General features: G+C 45.5%; 1 protein-coding gene and 1 long non-coding RNA gene across 4 annotated transcripts in view; both read right to left on the bottom strand.

Annotated features, from left to right (window-relative positions):
- The window catches only part of ASXL2 (ASXL transcriptional regulator 2), a 62,038-nt gene that overhangs the window by 27,993 nt on the left and 14,622 nt on the right, over nt 1–19,423 (bottom strand). For 2 of the 3 annotated variants that reach the window (XM_085544065.1, XM_015859723.3), the window contains exons 2-4: nt 19,069–19,151; nt 10,891–10,999; nt 8,015–8,171 (exon numbers count right to left, since the gene is read on the bottom strand). In XM_085544065.1, coding sequence (XP_085400191.1) covers nt 8,015–8,171; nt 10,891–10,999; nt 19,069–19,151 — 349 coding nt within the window. Of the gene's footprint in view, nt 1–4,662; nt 4,785–8,014; nt 8,172–10,890; nt 11,000–19,068; nt 19,152–19,423 lie in introns of those variants that run through there. The other variant, XM_032443421.2, reaches the window with a different exon arrangement.
- On the bottom strand, nt 17,168–17,985 carry LOC146761599 (uncharacterized). The gene is made up of 2 exons (XR_014944971.1): nt 17,851–17,985; nt 17,168–17,275 (listed from the first exon to the last, which is right to left on the bottom strand). It is a non-coding gene; the product is annotated as an uncharacterized LOC146761599 (long non-coding RNA).

The following is a 19,423-nucleotide window of genomic DNA, read 5'->3' on the forward strand; positions in this document are numbered from 1 at the left end:
TCAGGGAAGACCAAGGCAAAAAAAGTGGTTAAGTACCCCAGCCTTCTCCTTATCTGTTCTTAGCAGCCACAGAGGAGGTGTCTTATGCTACTTTGCAGCACCATTCAGCAACACATCGACTGTTTTGAGCATTACTTGCCGCTGCCTACTAATACCACAGCACACTGAGGACACAAGGGCTCATGAGCTGGCACAATGTATCTGGAGCACAGCAGGTCTCCTGAGGTTCATCAGCAACTGATCTGCACTATTGGTCTGTTGCCATCATAAAGAAGCTTTACTTCTCCCGCCCACCAGTCTGACATTCGTCTATACGTGAGATCTTACACCTCCCACCCATTCGTCTGACATCCATCCAAACACACGAGGTCTTACATCTCCCACCCACGAGTCTGACATCCATTCATACACACAAGGTCCCACCTACGCATACATGCATCATCTCCCACCTACAAGGCTGATATCCATCCATACACATGAGGTCTTATATCTCCCATCTGTGAGTCTTCCATCCAGCCATACACACAAGGTTCTCCATCTCCCACCTACAAGCCTGATATCCATCCATCCATCCATCCATCCATCCATCCATCCATCCATCCATCCATCCATCCATCCATCCATCCATCCAAGGCCCGACATCTCCCACATGCTTCACGTTTTGTTATGGGGTACCAGAACACGTTTCTAGGTTGCTGACTCAAACAGTGCAGATGAGAGGTGGCCAAACACGAACTGTGTAGGAAGCTACCGTAGGCGTTCAGAGAAGGGAAGATGTGGTCACGTTTCTTTGAACTCCCCTCCAGGTTCGTGCATCGCCGCAGTGCATAAGGCAGGCAGCACAGCTACCCTCTGCCTTGCATATGATGAGCTCTGTTACAGACAGGTAACTATTAATTCATCACCTCTCAGGTCTCTGATGATTTTTACTGCAGCTTATCTCTGCCAATACACATTCTAATAGAAAAATAGCAGTTTTAAACTCTTGGATCCTGACTACTGAGCACCTCCAGCTCTTTCTTAAACTAAAAGAGGGAAGATTTAGGTCAGATGTTAGGAAGAAATTCTTTACTCAGACAGTGAGGAGGTACTGGCACTGCTGCTCAGAGACCAGGTTACATGGAGCTCTGGGCAGACTGATCTTCTTAGTTGTGGAGCACTCAACTAAGTTATCTTAAAGTATCCCTCCAACCCAACCATTCTGTGGCTCTATGATCTTTAAGGACCCTTCCAACCCAACCATTCTGTGGCTCTATGATCTTTAAAGGACCCTTCCAACCCAACCATTCTGTGGCTCTATGATCTTTAAGGACCCTTCCAACTCAACCATTCCGTGGCTCTATGATCTTTAAAGGCCCTTCCAAACCAACCCATTCTGAAGTTCCGGGATTCTATGACTTGACTGCGAGCCCCCAAGGGAAGCAATCCCTTGTGCAGATCCAACCCAATGGTGCTCCAATGCAGTCCTATGACAGGGTTGTAATGTGTCCATGTTCTCTATAGAAGTGCAGGAAACTCAGCTCAGATTAGATTTAGTTTCTTCTTTGCTGCTGAGAGATCAGTTCCTAGAGACCACTATCAAAAACATCAAAATAAAGCCATTAGGGCTCTTCCTTGTACAGTTGTTTATGATTAACTCCTCTTCCCGATTCCCTCCAGATGTGAATGACCACTCAGGAGAGATTCACAAGTAGAATTAACTGGGAACAGATATTCCAGCTCACACCCCAAACTGATTTCCAATGGAGGTCAAGCGGTGTTTAAAAGCCCATCTCTGCTGACACCAAGATTGCACTCACTGTTCCTGCCCATGACCCATCCCACTGCTTCTTTCTGCAAACCAGCTTAAAAATGCAGGTGTAATGTCATGGAAATGGAAAATCGTTCTGCATTTACAGCAGGAATGTGAAGTCCTGGGCTGAGGCACTGCCTGGGCAGTGTATTACATTGTAAACTCAGGGCTTTTAAGTGGACAGAAAATCAATTTCCCTATACTACATTCTCAGCAGCAGCTGAAGTGATTTTGCTGCTATTAAAAGATACTCCCCGTTTCCCAGACAGACACCGAAAATGGAGAAACCAAGCCCCAAAAATAATGTTTGGCAAGTAAAATCAAGTCTTAAAAAGGTCACCTGAACTACCAGCACTGCCACTTCAGTGCCTGCCACCAGAACCACAGAGAAAATACCACTATGGACCTTGTTAGGATGAGTGCAAGGAGAAGAGGCGCTAAAAGCATCCGCAGCACAGGTGCGTTTTTATTCTGAGTTATCAGCTGTTTATGCATCAGGGTGTATTGCACATACAACAAGCACGAGCCATCAGACTGCTGCTGCTGAGGATTACGACTTCTGCCTTCAAAAAACCCTATTTAAGCAAAGCATGTTTTGCATGCAGACATGGAAAACACACAACCTCAGTATCACAGCACACGTGGTTCAGTATTGATTCAATGTAGAACAGCAAGCCTTAGCTTAAAGGCATAAGGAAAAACACAGATGCACACAGAGGTTAAAGGAGGAACCCATCACACTGATGAAATGGGAAGGTCAGACTATATTCAGAAACAGCTTCACATACATGTAAATCAAACCTCTAGAATATAATGGGGAAGGAATTCCATATATCACAGTACTGTTCATGTTCAAAAGACCTTGATGATCAAGTCGTCAACCCATTACCACTGTGCTCACTCACAGAATCATTCGGGTTCGAAAAGACATCTACGACCCCCATGACCAACCCCAACCCACCCACCATGCCCACGTCCCCCAGTGCTACACCCCCATGTTCCTTGAATACCTCTATGGATGGTGACCCCACCACTACATCACTGCTCTTTCAGAACAGAACTTGTTCCTAACATCCAACCTGAGCCTTGCAATTTAAGGCCATTGCATCTTAAATTTCATACAGATCCTTTAAAACACAAGCATTCCTGTTGTTTGTAGCACAGGCAGCAGCCCACACCCTATAGTTTCGAATGGGCTTTCCCTGAAAACCTGTATTTGCCTCTTGTCAGCTGGAGACTGATTGAATGAGTGCTGTGCCACCACCCACACAGCCCCTTCCTGCACAGCAGAAAAATAGCTCAGATTGCAACACAGTAGAGGTACAAGGTCTGGATGAAATGGAACAATACATCAATTTCCAATGGCTCTCAACAACCACACATGCAACAGATTGGTTTGGTCTTTAGCTGAGGGAAACCATTTGAGTGCAGGCAGAGCGTATCTGGGCACCAGGGCTCAGAGCTCAGCAAGGAGCAATGTCACCGCTCGCCTCGAGCAGCTGCATGCAGCAGTTTTCAGTTCCCCCTTGCTATGAGTGCTGCAATGTGCTCCTCACGTCAAATCCATGCCAAACTCACGCACAAAATCCTCTGCTGTAAAGCTTCAATTCATAACCCATCTTCCCGTGCGCCTGAATACCCACCAAGCACAGAGATCAAGCTGCTTGAGATCTCTGCCAATAGCTCCCGTGACCACAACATCTACAGAAATAAAACTGCTGGAGAATGAGCCTTGGATGTTTTACAGCTCGTTGTGTGCATAGCATGGCATAAAGCAGAGGATACCCCAACCTTATAAATAGGGAAAAGGGACATTTTTGGTGCTGCAGGTCTCTTGCTACACTGTATGTGACACTTGGGAAACAGCTTCCTCCTGAGTCACGAGCACAAACAGGAACTGGCTGCATTCAGAATAGCTGAGATATTTCAACCAAACCTTTAACAGGAAGAAACTAAATGACATAACCCAACACAGCTCTTTTGAATTCTCTATTTTTTGTTTTACTTTTTCCTCTGCATTTGTTGTGGGCTGGTGGCAGAAGGTGTCACTCAGAAGGTGACACAAAGAAGCTACACAAAATCCTCCTCCTTCTCCATCAGGATGACTTTGAGTAGAAAGTGGAACACCAGGAGCATCCAGCATGGCAGAAATTACAGGAAAATCCAATGTTGAATGCTCCTTTTTAACTAATATAAGTCACGAATGAAGTCTGGGCAGATCTGCAGTGCAATGAGATAGCTTTATTTGGGGTTAGAACCACATGACCCCTTAAGGTCCTTTCCAACCCAAGCCATCCTGTGATTCTATTTGCACCAGCCAGGTCTTTGCACTGCTCAAGTTGCACTTAAGTCAGCTGAAGTTTTGCAGCTGGTTGTAGAAACAAGACTTAGTTGCACATGTTTTATTTCCAGACTCCATAAGCACAGGCTACATTAATACAGTGGAGCTCAGAAACAGCCCCAGACATACAAATGAGGTGCAGCACGCGGACAGTAACACTGAGCTCACTGCATTTCTTGTTCGTGGAGTGCATTATAACAACAAATGGCAAGTTGCCCCAAAACCATAGCAAAAAAGATGATAAAAGCATCTGGAACTGAGGTATTGACACTTTGAGTTTCGGGATGATTTAAAAGAATGCGAAACCAAAGTGTTTTGGTGGCAGCCCTTTACAAGCGCCGCACCCCCAAAAGCTCTGCTTTTATTCTCAGTCTCAAAAGGCGACAGATGAGAAACCGTTTCCCATCAGGGCCAAATAAAAGCTATCTGTGTCTCACCGCCCAGCGTCACAGAGCCAAAACAGCCCCTGCTCCATCCCCTACAGTGCAAAGCCGCACAGCAGCTGCCTGCTGGAGCAGCACCCCCTTACCTTCCAGTGGAACTGCACGGAGCTGCTCCATGAACATGATTTCTTCTGCTTAAAAATCTGCAATCTCGTGGCTTCCTCCAGCCTTCTGCTTATGCACAGATGTACAGGCAATAATGCAGGAGGGTTGTTTTAAATTTTTTCCTCCGTGCTCCTGATTGGCTCAGCTCAATGCCCATGTGGGTCTACAAATGCGAGGTTTCTACCCTCTTTAAAAAATCAAAGTGTCAGGTTTTTTTTCGCTGCTGTCAGACCACTTTACTTTTGTGCATATAAGGAAGTGGCTGTTGATGTTATCTGAACGTGCTTCCTGTTTTATATGTATATGAGCAAGAGATGATGGCACGTAAAGCTGAGCCGCGGTTTCGGAGAGCTCAAGTCGAAGCCTCCGAGCAAAACGCGATAATGGGAGCACACCTCATCTGCTCGCTGTCCACCACGGTTTGCGCTCACTTCACTGACTCCCATCAGAGATCTGTGCCCTCCCAACAACACCCCTCCTCCCCTTGCAATAAGCTGCGTGAGCATCGCTTCTTAACGAGGTTCTGGGATGCTTCCAATGGCTCACAATACCTCAACTACCACGCAGGTAATAAAGCAGCCAGCAGCCAGGCAATGCCAGCAGAGCACCCTGTCTGAATTTGGGCTATTAGTTTGGTTTTTTAAAGCAGGAAGGAGTCCTCCAAGTGTTTGATGTAAGCATCCAGGAAGCGGCCGTGTAGGAGTGCTGCGTTCCAGAGCTGATGCTGTGGAACACAACGGGATGGGAACCTAATTGGAATTTCATGGTTTTTTGGGGTTATTTCAAAGCAGAGAAAACTAAATACAACTAAAAACTTGCTTTTGCGCAGAAATTCTTCCACTCCATCTCTTGGATATTAAACGCAAGTTATTTCTTGCATATATCAATACAATTAAACTGCAGGGTTTGCTGAATGAAGTCAAAAAGAAACCCTTTCAGACTCATGCAGTAGGTGAAACCTATGAGCTGAAAGCTATGGGATAAAACAACACCAAGAGCACAAGGTTTGGGTTGGAAGGGACCTCAAGGGTCATGAAGTTCCAACCCCCCCCTACCGCAGGCAGGGTCATCAACCTCCACACTTAATACCAGACCAGGCTGCCCAGGGCTGAGCCTCATTTCCAAACCTAAACTGCAGAGTATCAAGGATGCATCCAAAGGAGTAGGGCTGCTCAGTGGTAATGAGATGAGAGAGAGGAAGATCACAGAGAAAGCAAACACACCCTGCAAAACAAAAGGTACAGAGGTCACCAGTGCTCAGGGGAGGCCCCCACTGTGGTTGCTGACTTCCTACTGCTTATCGCTGACACAGCAGCACAAAAAGGCATCAAAAAAGGTAAATTTGTCAGGATGGTTTAATTTGTCCTTGTGTAGAAGGAATATAACATGTGGCCAGGCAATACAAATCTGTTTTCACACTGTGCCATAAGAGGGAGCTTACTAAGAGCCTGCACTCTCATAATAAAACCTTTGAAAGAAGAAAGTACCAGGGAACTTGTTTATGGCTTTAAGTGTTCTTTTGTGTAACATCAGCTTGAAAAAATGCTATTTTTGCATGGAGTTTCTGACTTCTGGTTAAGCAAAGTACAGGTTTTTGTGTTTATTAAAACACAAGCAGCGCATCTAAAAGGACAAAGTCAAAGCCAATGGCAAAGACATGGCTTATATTAACCATAATAGATTCCTGGAAGGAATGCTTATCAAATGTGACTCGTCTGGTTTAGCACCAGGGTGAAAGAGATTATTGCAGGGTGCCTGAGGAAGCACGTTCAACCCACACCATTCAACGTACACCAAATGAAAACTGGGCACAGGCAGTTTGTTGGTATAAAGAGTTCCTTTGAAGCACAGACTGAACTGCAAAAAACTGCAAAAGGAGCTCAGAGCACCACGGGAAGAGGCAATGAAATGAGGGATAACTCAGGCTGCACACAGCTCTGCAGGGCCCGGTAGCAGTTCCACACATCTGCAGCCCCAACAATTCATTGCATAGAAATGCCATCCCTGTTGCAGCACGGTGCTGTACAGAGATTTTCTTAAAGGGAAGCTCAAGGAAAACACCATTTCCGCTCAGAACCCGCGAATGCCTTTGTGTGACACTAAGAGGTGGGTTCATTAACAATTAAGAGCTGCTCAAACAAAGGAAAACAAACCTCAGGGGAACAGAAGGAAAATACCTGGCAGCGACACCACTGACCATAGCCACGCTTTTAATCATGAAGTTGTTGGCTTTGAGTGCATTTAAGCACCGTGATTCCTAGAAAGAAGAATAATCATTACCTGGCCACAAAAGAAGTGCAATATTCCCTTTGTTTATTAGTACTGGAATTGCTAACTTGAAATCTTCTGCTTCTCAGCTCCGGGTAACTTTTGCCATCCCTCTCAGCTTACAGATTCCCTTCCTTCTTCCTAAGTATTTCAGCCTGGCTACTTATACTTTTCCTTTCAAAGGATTAATTTGGAGTCAAGTCGCCTAAACCTTTAACAACACCTATTTTGTGACGTTCTAAATGCTCATAATTCTACCTAACAAGTTCTTCTGGGTTAGTTTACTTGCACTACACAGAAAACCCCACACACAGTGGGGTCCACACAACCCCAGCCGATCCAAATGCTCCGTTGCACGGCTCTAGTAGTGCCAAGAAAGCTGCTTATGCGCCTCCACCGCTGCAATGGAAATAAGCTTTTAATTTTGTTGCATGTCAGCCAGGAAATTCTGTGCATGACTGAGTAGAAAAGGAAAGGATCACATTAAAGGGTAAAACTGTACCAGCAGCAGCTGTGCTGAAAGACGCAGGAATACCCACAAGAGAAAGGTGCAGCCTCTGCTTAAAAGAGCAAAGGATTCATAGTAAACATTGCAACCTCAAATTCTATTACGACTTTTAATTAATTCAACATTTCAACAGATACTTGACCAGAATTCTGAAGGAGGAACGAAGGTTCAGACACCGATCAAATGAATAGGTTCTGGAACTAGACGTGGGCAAAGGGAACTGCAATGTATTACTAAGACATGACGCAACCACTGACAGCATCCAGCCAGACACCGTGTCAAGATACCAGGATTGAAAAGGGAGTGGAATGTATTATTTCCTCGGCTTGTTCCCCCACAACACCAGAGATGTTGTAGTGCTCAGGGATATGATTTAGCAGAGGGTTGTTAAAGTACTATGGTTAGGCTGCGGTTGGACTTGATGATCTTCAAGGTCTTTTCCAACCTGGGTAAGTTCAAGTCAGGAGCATAAACTGTAAATGATACTTCAGGCTCCTGTAATGCCCTGTCTCTATATGGCAACCTGTGTTACCATCTCTCCTGAACAGGAAAATTACCTTTCCTTTTCCATCTGCTTTTCTTCCCATCCTTGTTCGTGCACCCATCGCTGCTGCTGCTGCTGCTGCTGTTCTCAGAGCTCTGCGAGTCAGACTGTGCATCGCTGCTTTCCTCCGAGCCATCTGAGAGCTCCTTCAGCCCATCCGGAACGTCCTTCTGCAAATGGAGCCAACAGGTCAGTAAACCCATTCAGTGAGAAATTCCTCACTTAATATTTTTAAGTTGCAGTTTCCTTCGTTTAAACAGTGCCTGTCATTGACTTTTTATGCAGCAGAGACATGTCAGAATAGATCAGCTTCAGGCCTTCCAGTGCTTTCTGCTGGCCCACATAAAACACATGCCCTCTGGGGTGGCTCTTGCACTTCCCTGTCACCATCTCACACCTCCCTCCCTACATACCCACTATAGTCGTCTATCCCCAGTCACCATCTGTAACACACTGTAACACCCCACAGTGAACTGCAGTGCACTGCAGCACACTGTAAGGCACCTGCAGGTCCACCATTCCCACACACAGCATTTCAGGCTGATAACAGCCAGCCCTTGCTGCCTGTCCACATCTAAACCCAGGCTGCCCTCTAGCGATCACCACCACTCAGATTATAACCTACATTGCCATATTAGCGCTAATTAGCAACAACGCCTCGACTGCTGCAAGGAAGAATTCTGCTGGAATGACAGCTCTGTATTCTTAGATACACAGCTGCAGCTTCATTCGATTACAGTCCAAGCTGCACAAATTAGGGGTGTGTGTGCATTGGTGTGCCAGCATCCTTTTGTCAGCCATCAGCTGGACACTGGATGCTCAACATCCCAAGCATAGTTGGAAGAAGTCACAGCATCTCTCCCTTCTCCTGGAGGCAATTCACACACCACCCTTACTTGGAAGGTACAGCTGTGATTGGTCTTTGCTTATAGGTCCAAAATGTAATTCAGATGACACCAGTGCCACCAATTTCAATGATGCCAGACCTTTTTCCACCAGCGAGTTGACTATTAACTGGGTTGGATATTGAATATTTTCATCCTTCACTGCACAAACGCAGTTCTTCTGACTGCACAGAGAGAATTACTTGCAAGTCACAAGGGAAGAGAAAGCATAACGAGAAGCATGGAAAAAATCTATTTATACCAAGTGTCTCTTAAGCTGGTGAAGAGTACATTTCGGTGCTCAAAACATCACAGAATCATTAAAGCTGGAAAAGACTGTTTAGTCCAACTGCAAACCCACCCCCCCATGCCCACTGATCACATCCCTCAGTGCCACATCGCCATGATCCCTGAACACCTCCCGGGATGGTGACCCCACCATCTCCCTGGGCAGCCTGTTCTAATGCTTCACCACCCTTTGGAAGGAGAGATGTTTCCTAGAATTCAACCTGAATTTCCCCATGTGCAACTTGAGGCCAACACTTCTCATCCTTCTCACTGTTATCTGGGAGAAGAGGCCAGCCCCCACCTTGCTATAACCTCCTTTCAGGAGTAGTTGTAGGGAGTGATGAGGTCCCCCTTGAGCCTCCTCTGCTCTAGAAACAACAATCCCAGCTCCCTCAGCTGCTCTCCATCACATTTGTGCTCCAAGCAAGATGTCAATGCGTGGCCTTTATTAACATAAACTCCTCTAGGCACCTTCACCTCTCCCTATTGCACACTGTTTTCAAAGCAGAACTTCACTCTACACTATAGAAACACCTTCTCATTATAACTGTTCTTCTTTCAATAATAAAGCTTCCCCCATTTAGTGAACCATATGGAATAATCAAATACAATCTGGTCTTCCAACTAACACTCCTATAAATACTTCTGCAAGACGATGTGTTCTGTTTTTATCACCTGTGGTAAAAATGGAGCTTGCTGGACTTCTCCAAACATCAGCTTAGAAATATTCCTACAGACTGGAATCTTTTAGCCTACTGGTGAACAGGAAATCCAGTTGTGGGCCTTTCTGCTGTGAAGGGGATAATAAGTACAGGGGAAGCGATAAATATGAGCACATGGGGACACGAGCCAAATGGACAGAGGTACAGGGCAGTGCCAATCACCAAAAGGCTCCAGCCACCATCTGGGGGAAAACCAGGATGCTCCAGCACTAACTTCATTACTTGTATTCCATCCTATCACTTATAAGATGGGAAAATGGAGGAACAGAAGGGTTCAACTCATTTGCCTTGGTCTGAATTTCCAAGAAGATGAGGCACTTAAGGACATGGTTTAGTGGGCTCGGTGGTGATAGGTTGGACTACACAATCTTAGAGACCTTTTCCAACTTTAATGATTCAAATATTACAGGTTAAGACAAATATTACCTCAGAAGGTACCTCTCTGCTTTGGGTTCCTCACTATAAGAAAGACATTGAGGCCCTGGAACATGTCCAGAGAAGGGCAACAAAACTGGTGAGGGGTCTGGAGCACAAGTCTTATGAGGAGCAGCTCAGGGAGCTGGGATTGTTCAGCCTGGAGAAGAGGAGGCTCAGGGGAGACCTCATTGCTCTCTATAACTTCCTGAAGGGAGGTTGTGATGAGGAGGAGCTTGGCCACTTCTGCCAGGCAACAAACAGAATCTGAGGAAATGGCCACAAGTTGTATCAGAGGAGGGTTAGACTGGACATAAGAAGGAACTTTTTTCCCTCAGAGAGTGGTCAGGCACTGGAATGGCTGCACAGGGAGGTGGTGGAGTCACCATCCCTGGCAGTGCTCAAGAGGCGTCTTGATGAGGAGCTCCAAGATATGGCTTAGTGGTTTGCTGTAGGTACAGTAAAGGGAGGACAGTTGGACTTGATGATCTTGTAGGTCCTTTCCAACCTTGTGATTCTATGAAAATACCTGTGAAGGTACAAAAGCCACTGAGCACTTGAAGCCCAGCTGAGAAACTTACCTTCAGAGTGTACACTCCCATCCGCCCTGGGACCTTGTAGAAAATTCCCTCTTCCCCTCGGGAGTTTGTATGTAACATAGCATTGAGGCATGCGAGAGGAGAAGTCCCACTGAAAACAGAAGCACAGGATTAATTTTTGTATTTGGATGGACAGAATTAATCTTCACAACCACTCACCCAACGACCAAGCATGCACAGAGCACAGCCCCAATGGGTACTGCCACTGATATGACTTGAATCAGCCACAATGAGCAGTGGTGAAACCAGCCTGTGATAGATGGATAGTGATAGAATGAGGTGTGATGGCCTCAAGTTGCACATGGGGAGGTTCAGGTTGGATATTAGGACACATTTCTTCTCTAAAAGAGCAGTGATGCAGCGGCACAGCTGCCCAGGGAGGTGGTGGGGTCACCATCCATGGAGGTGTTTGAGACATGGAAACATGGCACTGAGAGATGTGTAATAGTGGTGATGGGTTCTATGATTCCATGATCCCCTGCCTATTTAGTTCCATTGTTTAACAGCCCTGCTCAGGTCTCACACCAGCAGACCCAGACCCTACTGAAAAACCCAAACCTCCTACCTGGAAAACACATTTCCAGCACAATGACACAGCTTAAGGCCATTACCACTCGTTCCCATTGCTGCACCACAGAACCAGCAGTTAGAAGCACTTGAAAGGAAAGATAGGTACCTGTACTGCTGCCATATGGGGCTGTGGTTGGTTGGGCACCACTGACTATGAGGTCCTGGTAACATCCAAGGTACTTCACAGGCCTCAAAGCAGGATTCAGCCTTCAGAATCATACAATTGAGTTGGAAGGAACCTTTAAAGGCCACCTAGACCAGCTCCCTGCAATGAAGGGAGACATGTCCCCATAGTGGACAACTACAGCTCCATCAGATGCTCAGAGCACCATCCAGCCTGACTTTGGGTGTCTGCAGGAATGGGGCATCCACCACCTCTCTGGGTAACCTGTGCCAGCTCATGAGTCAAAATGACCTTTTCTTTGGTAAGAACATTTGCACATACACGTTCCCTTATCAGACATTCATACAAAAAGCTTTCAGTTCATTAGCAAATTAAAACAGGCTTTAAAACCCAATAGATTCAGATCAAGCATCAGAGCAGGGAGGCACGGTAAGCAGATGCCACAGCACCAACTCAAAGCACGTTAAAACAAATTTGAGTATCAGAAGCAGCTCATTCTATGGATAAAGCGGATTCGATGCACAGACAAAGATGCACAAAGCCTTCATGCAAACCAAGTGCAAACCCAAGACTGCACAGCAATGTTAATTCGGTGAGACACTGAGCATTCTGTGCCATTAGCCTGACACTTCCACAACCTGCAAGCAGGCTTCATGTCTGTGTTATACTCAAACAGCATACAGGGAAGGCAGGTTAGTGCAACAACTTTGTTTCTAGGCCTGCATAAAACAAGCAGGGCTCTTCAATTAAGGCTTGTGCAGCTTGCGTTAATACAGAACAGCTTCACAACAATCAGCAGAGGTTCTTACCTTCTGGAATTGGAGTGCAACCCAAAAAAAGGAGAGAAACACCCCTTTAAAAACTTCAGCAAAACAATTTCTAATCATCAACATGAACCCTCCCTCCCCATCCACCAGAAACAATTGGTATTGATTTCTATTGAAAACGTTTAGGGCAGATCTGCAGTAATAATAAGACCAGGTTATATCATCAACACGAGCAGAGAACGGAACATGGTGCATCTGTTGGGCTTCTCAATTTATCTTCTACCAAGAAGATATCTTCTAGCAAGAGATATTGGCTTTGGAGGGCTTTTCTTTGGTAGGAGTAGGTTTAGCCAGAAGCTTCTTGTGCTATAAAGTTACACCCCACGTCCCCCCTTGCACAAGGGAATATATGCCATCATGGGAAAGTGCATGTAATTTTAAGGAAACAACAAGAACTCTCCTCCTGAGACTGCAGGAATAGCAAAGTGGAAGATGTGGTTACTCAGGGATTTGATACCTTTATCAAAACAACTGCTACAAACAGAGTCACACAGCAGAGCTGGGGAGAAATAACTGCGTGCACTAGTACAGGTCAGGGGCTGAGCTGCTGGAGAGGAGCTCTACAGAGAAGGACCTGGGTGCCCTGACTGACTAATAGTTGACCAAAGGTTGACTACGTGCCCTTAATGGCCAAGGAGGCTGATAGAACCCTGGGGTGCATTGCATAGAGCACAGCCAGCAGGGCGAGGGAGTTGCTCCTCCCCTCTGCTCCACCATGGAGAGGCCACATCTGGAGCATGGAGCCCAGTGCTGGGCTTCCCAGTTCAAGGAGAACAGGGAACTGCTGGAGCCCAGCAGAGGGATGCAGTGATGGTGAGGGGCTGGAGCATCTCTTGATGGGGAGAGGATGGGAGCCATGGGGCTGTTCAGCCTGGGGAAGAGAAAGGGAGAGGGGATCTGATCATCAGTATCTGAAGGGTGGGGGTCAAGAGGATGGGGCTCTTTCTGGTAGTGCTCAGCAACAGGACAATGGGCAACAGGCACAAACTGGAACTCGAGCTCTGTATAAGCATGAGAAAGAATCCCTTTAACTGTGAGGGTGGCAGAGCAGCAATGCACTGAAAGAAGCTGCCCTGAGAGATGGTGAGGTCTCCTTCTGTGGAGATACTCAAAACCCACCTGGATGCTTCCCTGTGTGACCTGCTCTAAGGAACCTGCTTTAGCCCCACACATAGCACCAAAGCTCCCTGAGAGCCACAGCCTTCACACTGCCCTAAACAGCTTCAGCCTGTGCTTTACAGCTGGGACATCATACGAATCCCCCCTTTGCTGAAGAGACATGGACACAGAATGTAATGTTCTGGTGACCTCCGGTTAAAAAATAAAAGCTGATAGTTGGTTATTTCCTCCAGAAAAAGCCAAATCCAACTTTTTAAACGAAAAACCACAAGAATTTCCTTTATCAGCATTTATTGCTCTGTTTCTGCCAGTCTTCCCTTTGAGCTTATATAGTAATGGATGGAAGAAAGCTGAAGAATCCCACACTTAAGATGAGCCTGTCAGTGTGTCTCGAAGGGCACCTTCCTCCAGCAAATAACCCTTTCCCATTGGAAAAGATCCCCCCAGTTCCAACTGAGAGTAAGAAGTCCTGCATGCAGTAACCCCAATGGGTCAAGTAAAACCCTAATGGATATTTCAGAATCTCAATCTTCTATCAGAACAGAAGTAATTAACAGGGAACAGTAGAGAGAGTAACTCAACCCTGATGGTTCCAAAGCACAGCGTGCACAAGCTCTTGTCCTTTCCCCCACTACGCACTCAATACTATCACATCTATACTACGTAGACTCAATATGTTTCAGCTCATTTGAAGATTAAATTCAAATAAAGCGTGGAATAAAGAATTTGTGAAGTAACTGGAAGTTTGTCAGGTTTCAGTTATTACAAAGCCATCCAAGCCAGCTCTAGACCTGCACACTGAAAGGGAGCAAAAACGAGAGCTGTCTGTACTAACATTTGGAGCACTGTGTCCCCAGTTGCACAAAGAAGCAGCAGCCCTTAACTCCAGACTTTCCATAAAGCCTAGGAAGCCTCTGACGCACTGCAATGACTCAATCTTACAGGAGGCACAGAAGCCAAAAACCACTTCACCTCCAGGGCATCAGGCTGGGAACCAGAAATTGAGCAACCGGGATGGGAGGAACTTTAGGATATCAGAGCCCAGCCTCCAGCTTGAGCCAACACCAGGGCTTTGTCCAGCCCCCTCTGGGCAGCTCTGAGAAAGGAGAAGCCTCTGGCCCTGCTCTAGTGGCCTATCACCTCAAGAATGGCATTTTTCTTATCTCATGGGAATTCACGTCCAGCAGTTTGAGCTCGTTGCCTCTCAGTCTGGCACTGGGCACCTCCCTTCACAGCATCCAGCTCTGTGCAGTGTGACCTACCTACAGAAACCAGCACTCACCAGAAATACAAACCAGCAATTCCCGAAAAGCAGCTTTGGTTGGACCAGTCTACAACAGAAGCTGCTGCCACCAATGTAATAACACACACTAGTCCTCCCTCTGATGTGCACGTGAAGGTGTTCACACAACAGGAATGGGTCGCCACTGGAACAAAATTGGCTGACAGTTTGTATTTAAGAAGCTGTATGGTTAGCAGAGATCAGATGGCTGTACAAACCAGTGAGGCATGGTCACTATGAGCAGGTCTGGAAGCCCTCTAGGTATGTCCTTCCCATCTCATCCACTCCATTTCAGCTGCAGCAGGAAAATACAATGTCAATTAGCTTGCTAGCTTCAGCACATTATTTTCTAGTTTCCCAGCTTCCTGCTGTCACAAGGAATCAAGTGGGAGACGCACTGCTTCAAGGTTCCTTCTGCTCTTTGCTTCATGGACCTTTCCCATCTCTGGTATACAGGGCATTTCTCAGCCACCTGCTCAGATCAGAGGACACTGGAGAAAAGCTAAAAATGAGCTCACCAAAATGATGATTGCCTAAAGGTCATGCAACCCTGAAGCTGGTGGTCATTTGGAGCATCCCTCTTTGGGGATCTCCCCAACCCCCAGCTGTGCTGCTGGGCACCCTGCACTGCTCTGCATGCCCCTGCTGGGGTAGCAGGGGGGTCAGAGGGACCCAAGGGTGCCTCCAGCCCCAAGGACCCTGGAATCAGCTGGGCTGCCAAACAGTTGCCAATTACCAAAGGCAAGGGCATCATCCATCACATGCAAATTGGTCATACTCTTCATTCTGACCAGACGGACTCCAGAAGTCCCTCCCAATCTCAGCCATTCTGAGCTGCCAGCTGTGGCTTGACCCAACTGTAAATATCAAAAGCTATTTTCATGAGAGCTTGCTCAGAAAGACATCAACACGCTCAGCGTTCTGGTTCTCCCCAGAGAACTTAATTAGATGTTTATATCACGCACTATAACGGCCACACCTCTAAGCTTAGAGCTGAGGAACGTCTAAACTGGAAACAGCAATTGCTATTTCTGTCTGTTTCCTCCATAAGAAAATGCCATGACAAATTCACACGTTAACACGCTGTATCTAGAAGGTGCCTAGTGGGCTATAAGTGTTCTTCAGCTGTAAGGTCATTTTGACAAGATTCAGAGCTGATGAAAAGCAAAAATAAACAACCAAAGTCATTAGGGAATGGCTTGAAGGCTGCAACTTACACTTGATATCCCCAGGACTTGTGAAAGCTCTGAAGAACTTCAGAACCTACAGATGGAATAAGTTATGAGATCTGCTATTCGGGAGCTAAAACTATCATAGGACTTGAAACCAAGATGTGGTCAGTGGGCACAGTGATGGTGGGCTGGGGTTGGACTGGATGAGGACTTTCCCAAACTCTATGATTCTATTGGAAGAAGACCTTCCTGCAAAAACAGGACGGAAAAAAAAACGAGTAAGAAACCCTTATGGAAGTCTAAAATTAGAGCCGGCAGCTCGTTCCTACAAACATCAGACTGAGCAGCTCCAGCCCTGCTCACACAACCACCCCCTTGTCAGGAAGGGAATCACCTCCCCAAGGCTGCCTGGAGCCAAACCTGCAGAGCATCTCAAAAGGAATTTGGGAGGAGAGACTTGTCAGTGAGGCACAGATGATCCACCCACAGAAGGGCAGGTGAAAGCCCTGAAGCCAAGCCACGATGACACACTCCTCTCTAATCTAAACAGGACCAGAGAAAAGTAAAACTTGGCTTTTATACATTGTTTCTTACCCCCCTAGAAGTGGTTTTAGTAGCTTTTTGGGTTTCTCCATAGAAGAAATCCAATGGATACTCCAGCTGCTTCTGTACCATGTTGTTACTTACATTGAAATTAGACATGCTTCCTTGTTCAAATACTGACTCAATCAGCATTTGGACAGAAGCATTACCACACATGGGCCGAGACCCACACCAGCATTGCCACAGAACCACCACTCTGAGAAAGCAGAACATTCATGGCTATGGAGAAAAGACCATGGAAGGTATCCAGATATCCTCCAAAGAAACCAATTCCTTGGGTGCTCTACCAGTGACCATTTCTAACAGACCAAAGGGGATTAAGATTCAAGGACTTCGTCCCCCTCCCCCCCATAAACAGCTACTCATGTTCAAACAAATGTTTGTTGCTGCCATCCAGCCCACGTATCCAGGTTTAGGGAGCATTCAAAGCTGTTGCTGTGTGAGTTAGGATCGATTCTGGGCATCTTCAAAGCCCTGTCTGGAAGTGCTCAGACTTGCCCACACTATATTGCCAACAGAGATAAGGCAAGCGGGATTCATTCATAAGGACGAAGCCTAGAGCCACGTATGGTTATGGTGCTGATTCACAGAGCACTTTTTCATATGGATTTTATTTTTGTTGTGTGCAAGCAGTGACCTGTAGGAAAACATCTCGTGGGACTTGGGTAGCCTGTCAAAATAGGCAAATAAAGAAAATCAGGATGACAGATCATGTAAGAAGTATAGGTCTGCCTTCAGGATGCCTTACATCTCCAGAACTGACAGTACTGGTCCTAGGCTGACCTTTAAAATCATGCAAATAAATGGCTTGTTTGAGTACTAGAATAAAATGACAAATACAGGAAAGATAATCAGCCAGAATCACTCAAGGTATCAGGTTGGAGACACTTGATCTTTAAGGCCCCTTCCAACCCAAGCCAGCCTGTGATTTAAGCTCTACATCTCACTTAGCATGATTTTTCCTTTAATGGACTTAACATAAATAAGCATCTATTTATCAAAAGCTATGACTTGTCAGAATCCCAATAATCCCAAATCTAGGTACCAACACACACACTAATGGCACACATTGAAATGGAATTGCTGCAGAACTGGTAATGTTTTAAGTCTTAACCTAAATAAAGCTTTATTATATTATTTTAACACTTAAGAGGAAGAACTACTACATGGTATTCAAACAAGGATGAGTCAGTAGGATGGACAGCTAAACTAGAGAAACTGAGTTTGGCATCTGATTGCTCCTACCAGCATCTTTTGGGATCTGGGCCACTGAGGAGTTCCAGGTCTCCTGATAGCCTGTCCAGAAGCATATTCTGAATTGCTAGAAGGGTTGATGACTGTTAAATACCTAATGTCGGATATCAGGAAGAATTTCTTCTTGGAAAGAGTGGTGACACGCTGGCACAGCCTGCCCAGAAAGTAGTACATCATCTCTAGAGGTATTCAAGACACATATAGATGTGGCCCTGAGGGACATGGTCAGTGGGCATGGTGGGGGTAAGGGTGGGGTTTAGCGAGCTTAGAGGTCACCAAAGCACCTTTCTGTTATCTACAGCTTGAGCAGAAGATCTTGTTATCAGCAGAGTTTTTACACTTGGGCCCTTCTGTACTTCCTGCAAAACATACATTGCTGCATTGAACTGGCAGAACAGAGAAAGGACATAATGAAGTCAAATCTAGGATGACTGTTTCCTCCCAAAATGGATGAGCTGGCATGCAATCCTTCTTCCCTGCTTCTTTACTATTAGAAGATAGATTGCAAGTGCCTTTATTAACATATAAACCAGTCCACCTCATGGGCCATACTCAAGCAAAGACTCAAGAATTAAGCTATGGTAACAGCATACAGTTCCAGATTTGATATCTGAGCTACTCTTTGTAAAGCAGATCAGGAGCATTTAAACACTCCTGATCAATTCAATAAGCTCCTTGTATGGAACAGGAAGATCTTTAAAGCTACTGCAGGCAATAGTAAAGAAAACAGCATAAGACAGTTTTCTAGATTAAGATTTGTAAGTGAAGATGCTTTTATTTTAAATTATTATTTCCTGAAGTGCTTCATGTTTTGTTTCGGATCATTTCCATTGAACTACAGTCACTTTTCCCTTTAAATAAAATTAAAGGGTAGTTAACTTTACCTATGTGATTGGCATCTGAACTACCTGATCAGATCCAGTTTGTGTCATGTGAGAGCTGCAGATGAGGTGGGTGCAGCATGTATCTGGAAGTTGTTATGACCCTCACCTACCTCTCTTGGTGAGAAACACCAGCAACCTAAAGGAGATCTATAGATATAGATATGTGTGTGTATATATATATATATATATTAGCAACTGGTATCAAGACTCCAGTTCACAGATGTTTAACATTTCATTTAACATTACACATGAGTAAGGAGTTAACGGTAAACTAAGTTGTAACCAAGATGTTAACCTGTTTTACTGCAATGGACGCTTAACTCACCTGATTTCTTTAAGTCCTTCCTTCTGGATAACCTGAAGAATTTCTTTATGGCTCATAGGTGTATTAGGATATTTCTCCAGGACCTGGTAAACAAAGTAGATAGAGAGTATGTTACTCATTTGTATTTCCATATTAGTGTTCTACAGAACAGAAAACTACATTTACAGGTTTAGACCTTGAGATACAACCAAGGAAGAACGACTGACTTGTGCCTGGTGACCAGCTCTCCCAGAAGACTTGCTCTAGAGTGATTTCCAAACAAAACCCATGCCCTGCAATGACAGAATGGCTTCGTCATCATCCCCTTCACATGGAGATTTTTGAGGACCCAATGAAGTACCACATATAAGGAACC

The sequence above is a fragment of the Coturnix japonica genome, chromosome 3, assembly GCF_054131305.1.
Source record: "Coturnix japonica strain WE chromosome 3, WE-NBRP24, whole genome shotgun sequence".
NCBI lineage: Eukaryota > Metazoa > Chordata > Aves > Galliformes > Phasianidae > Coturnix > Coturnix japonica.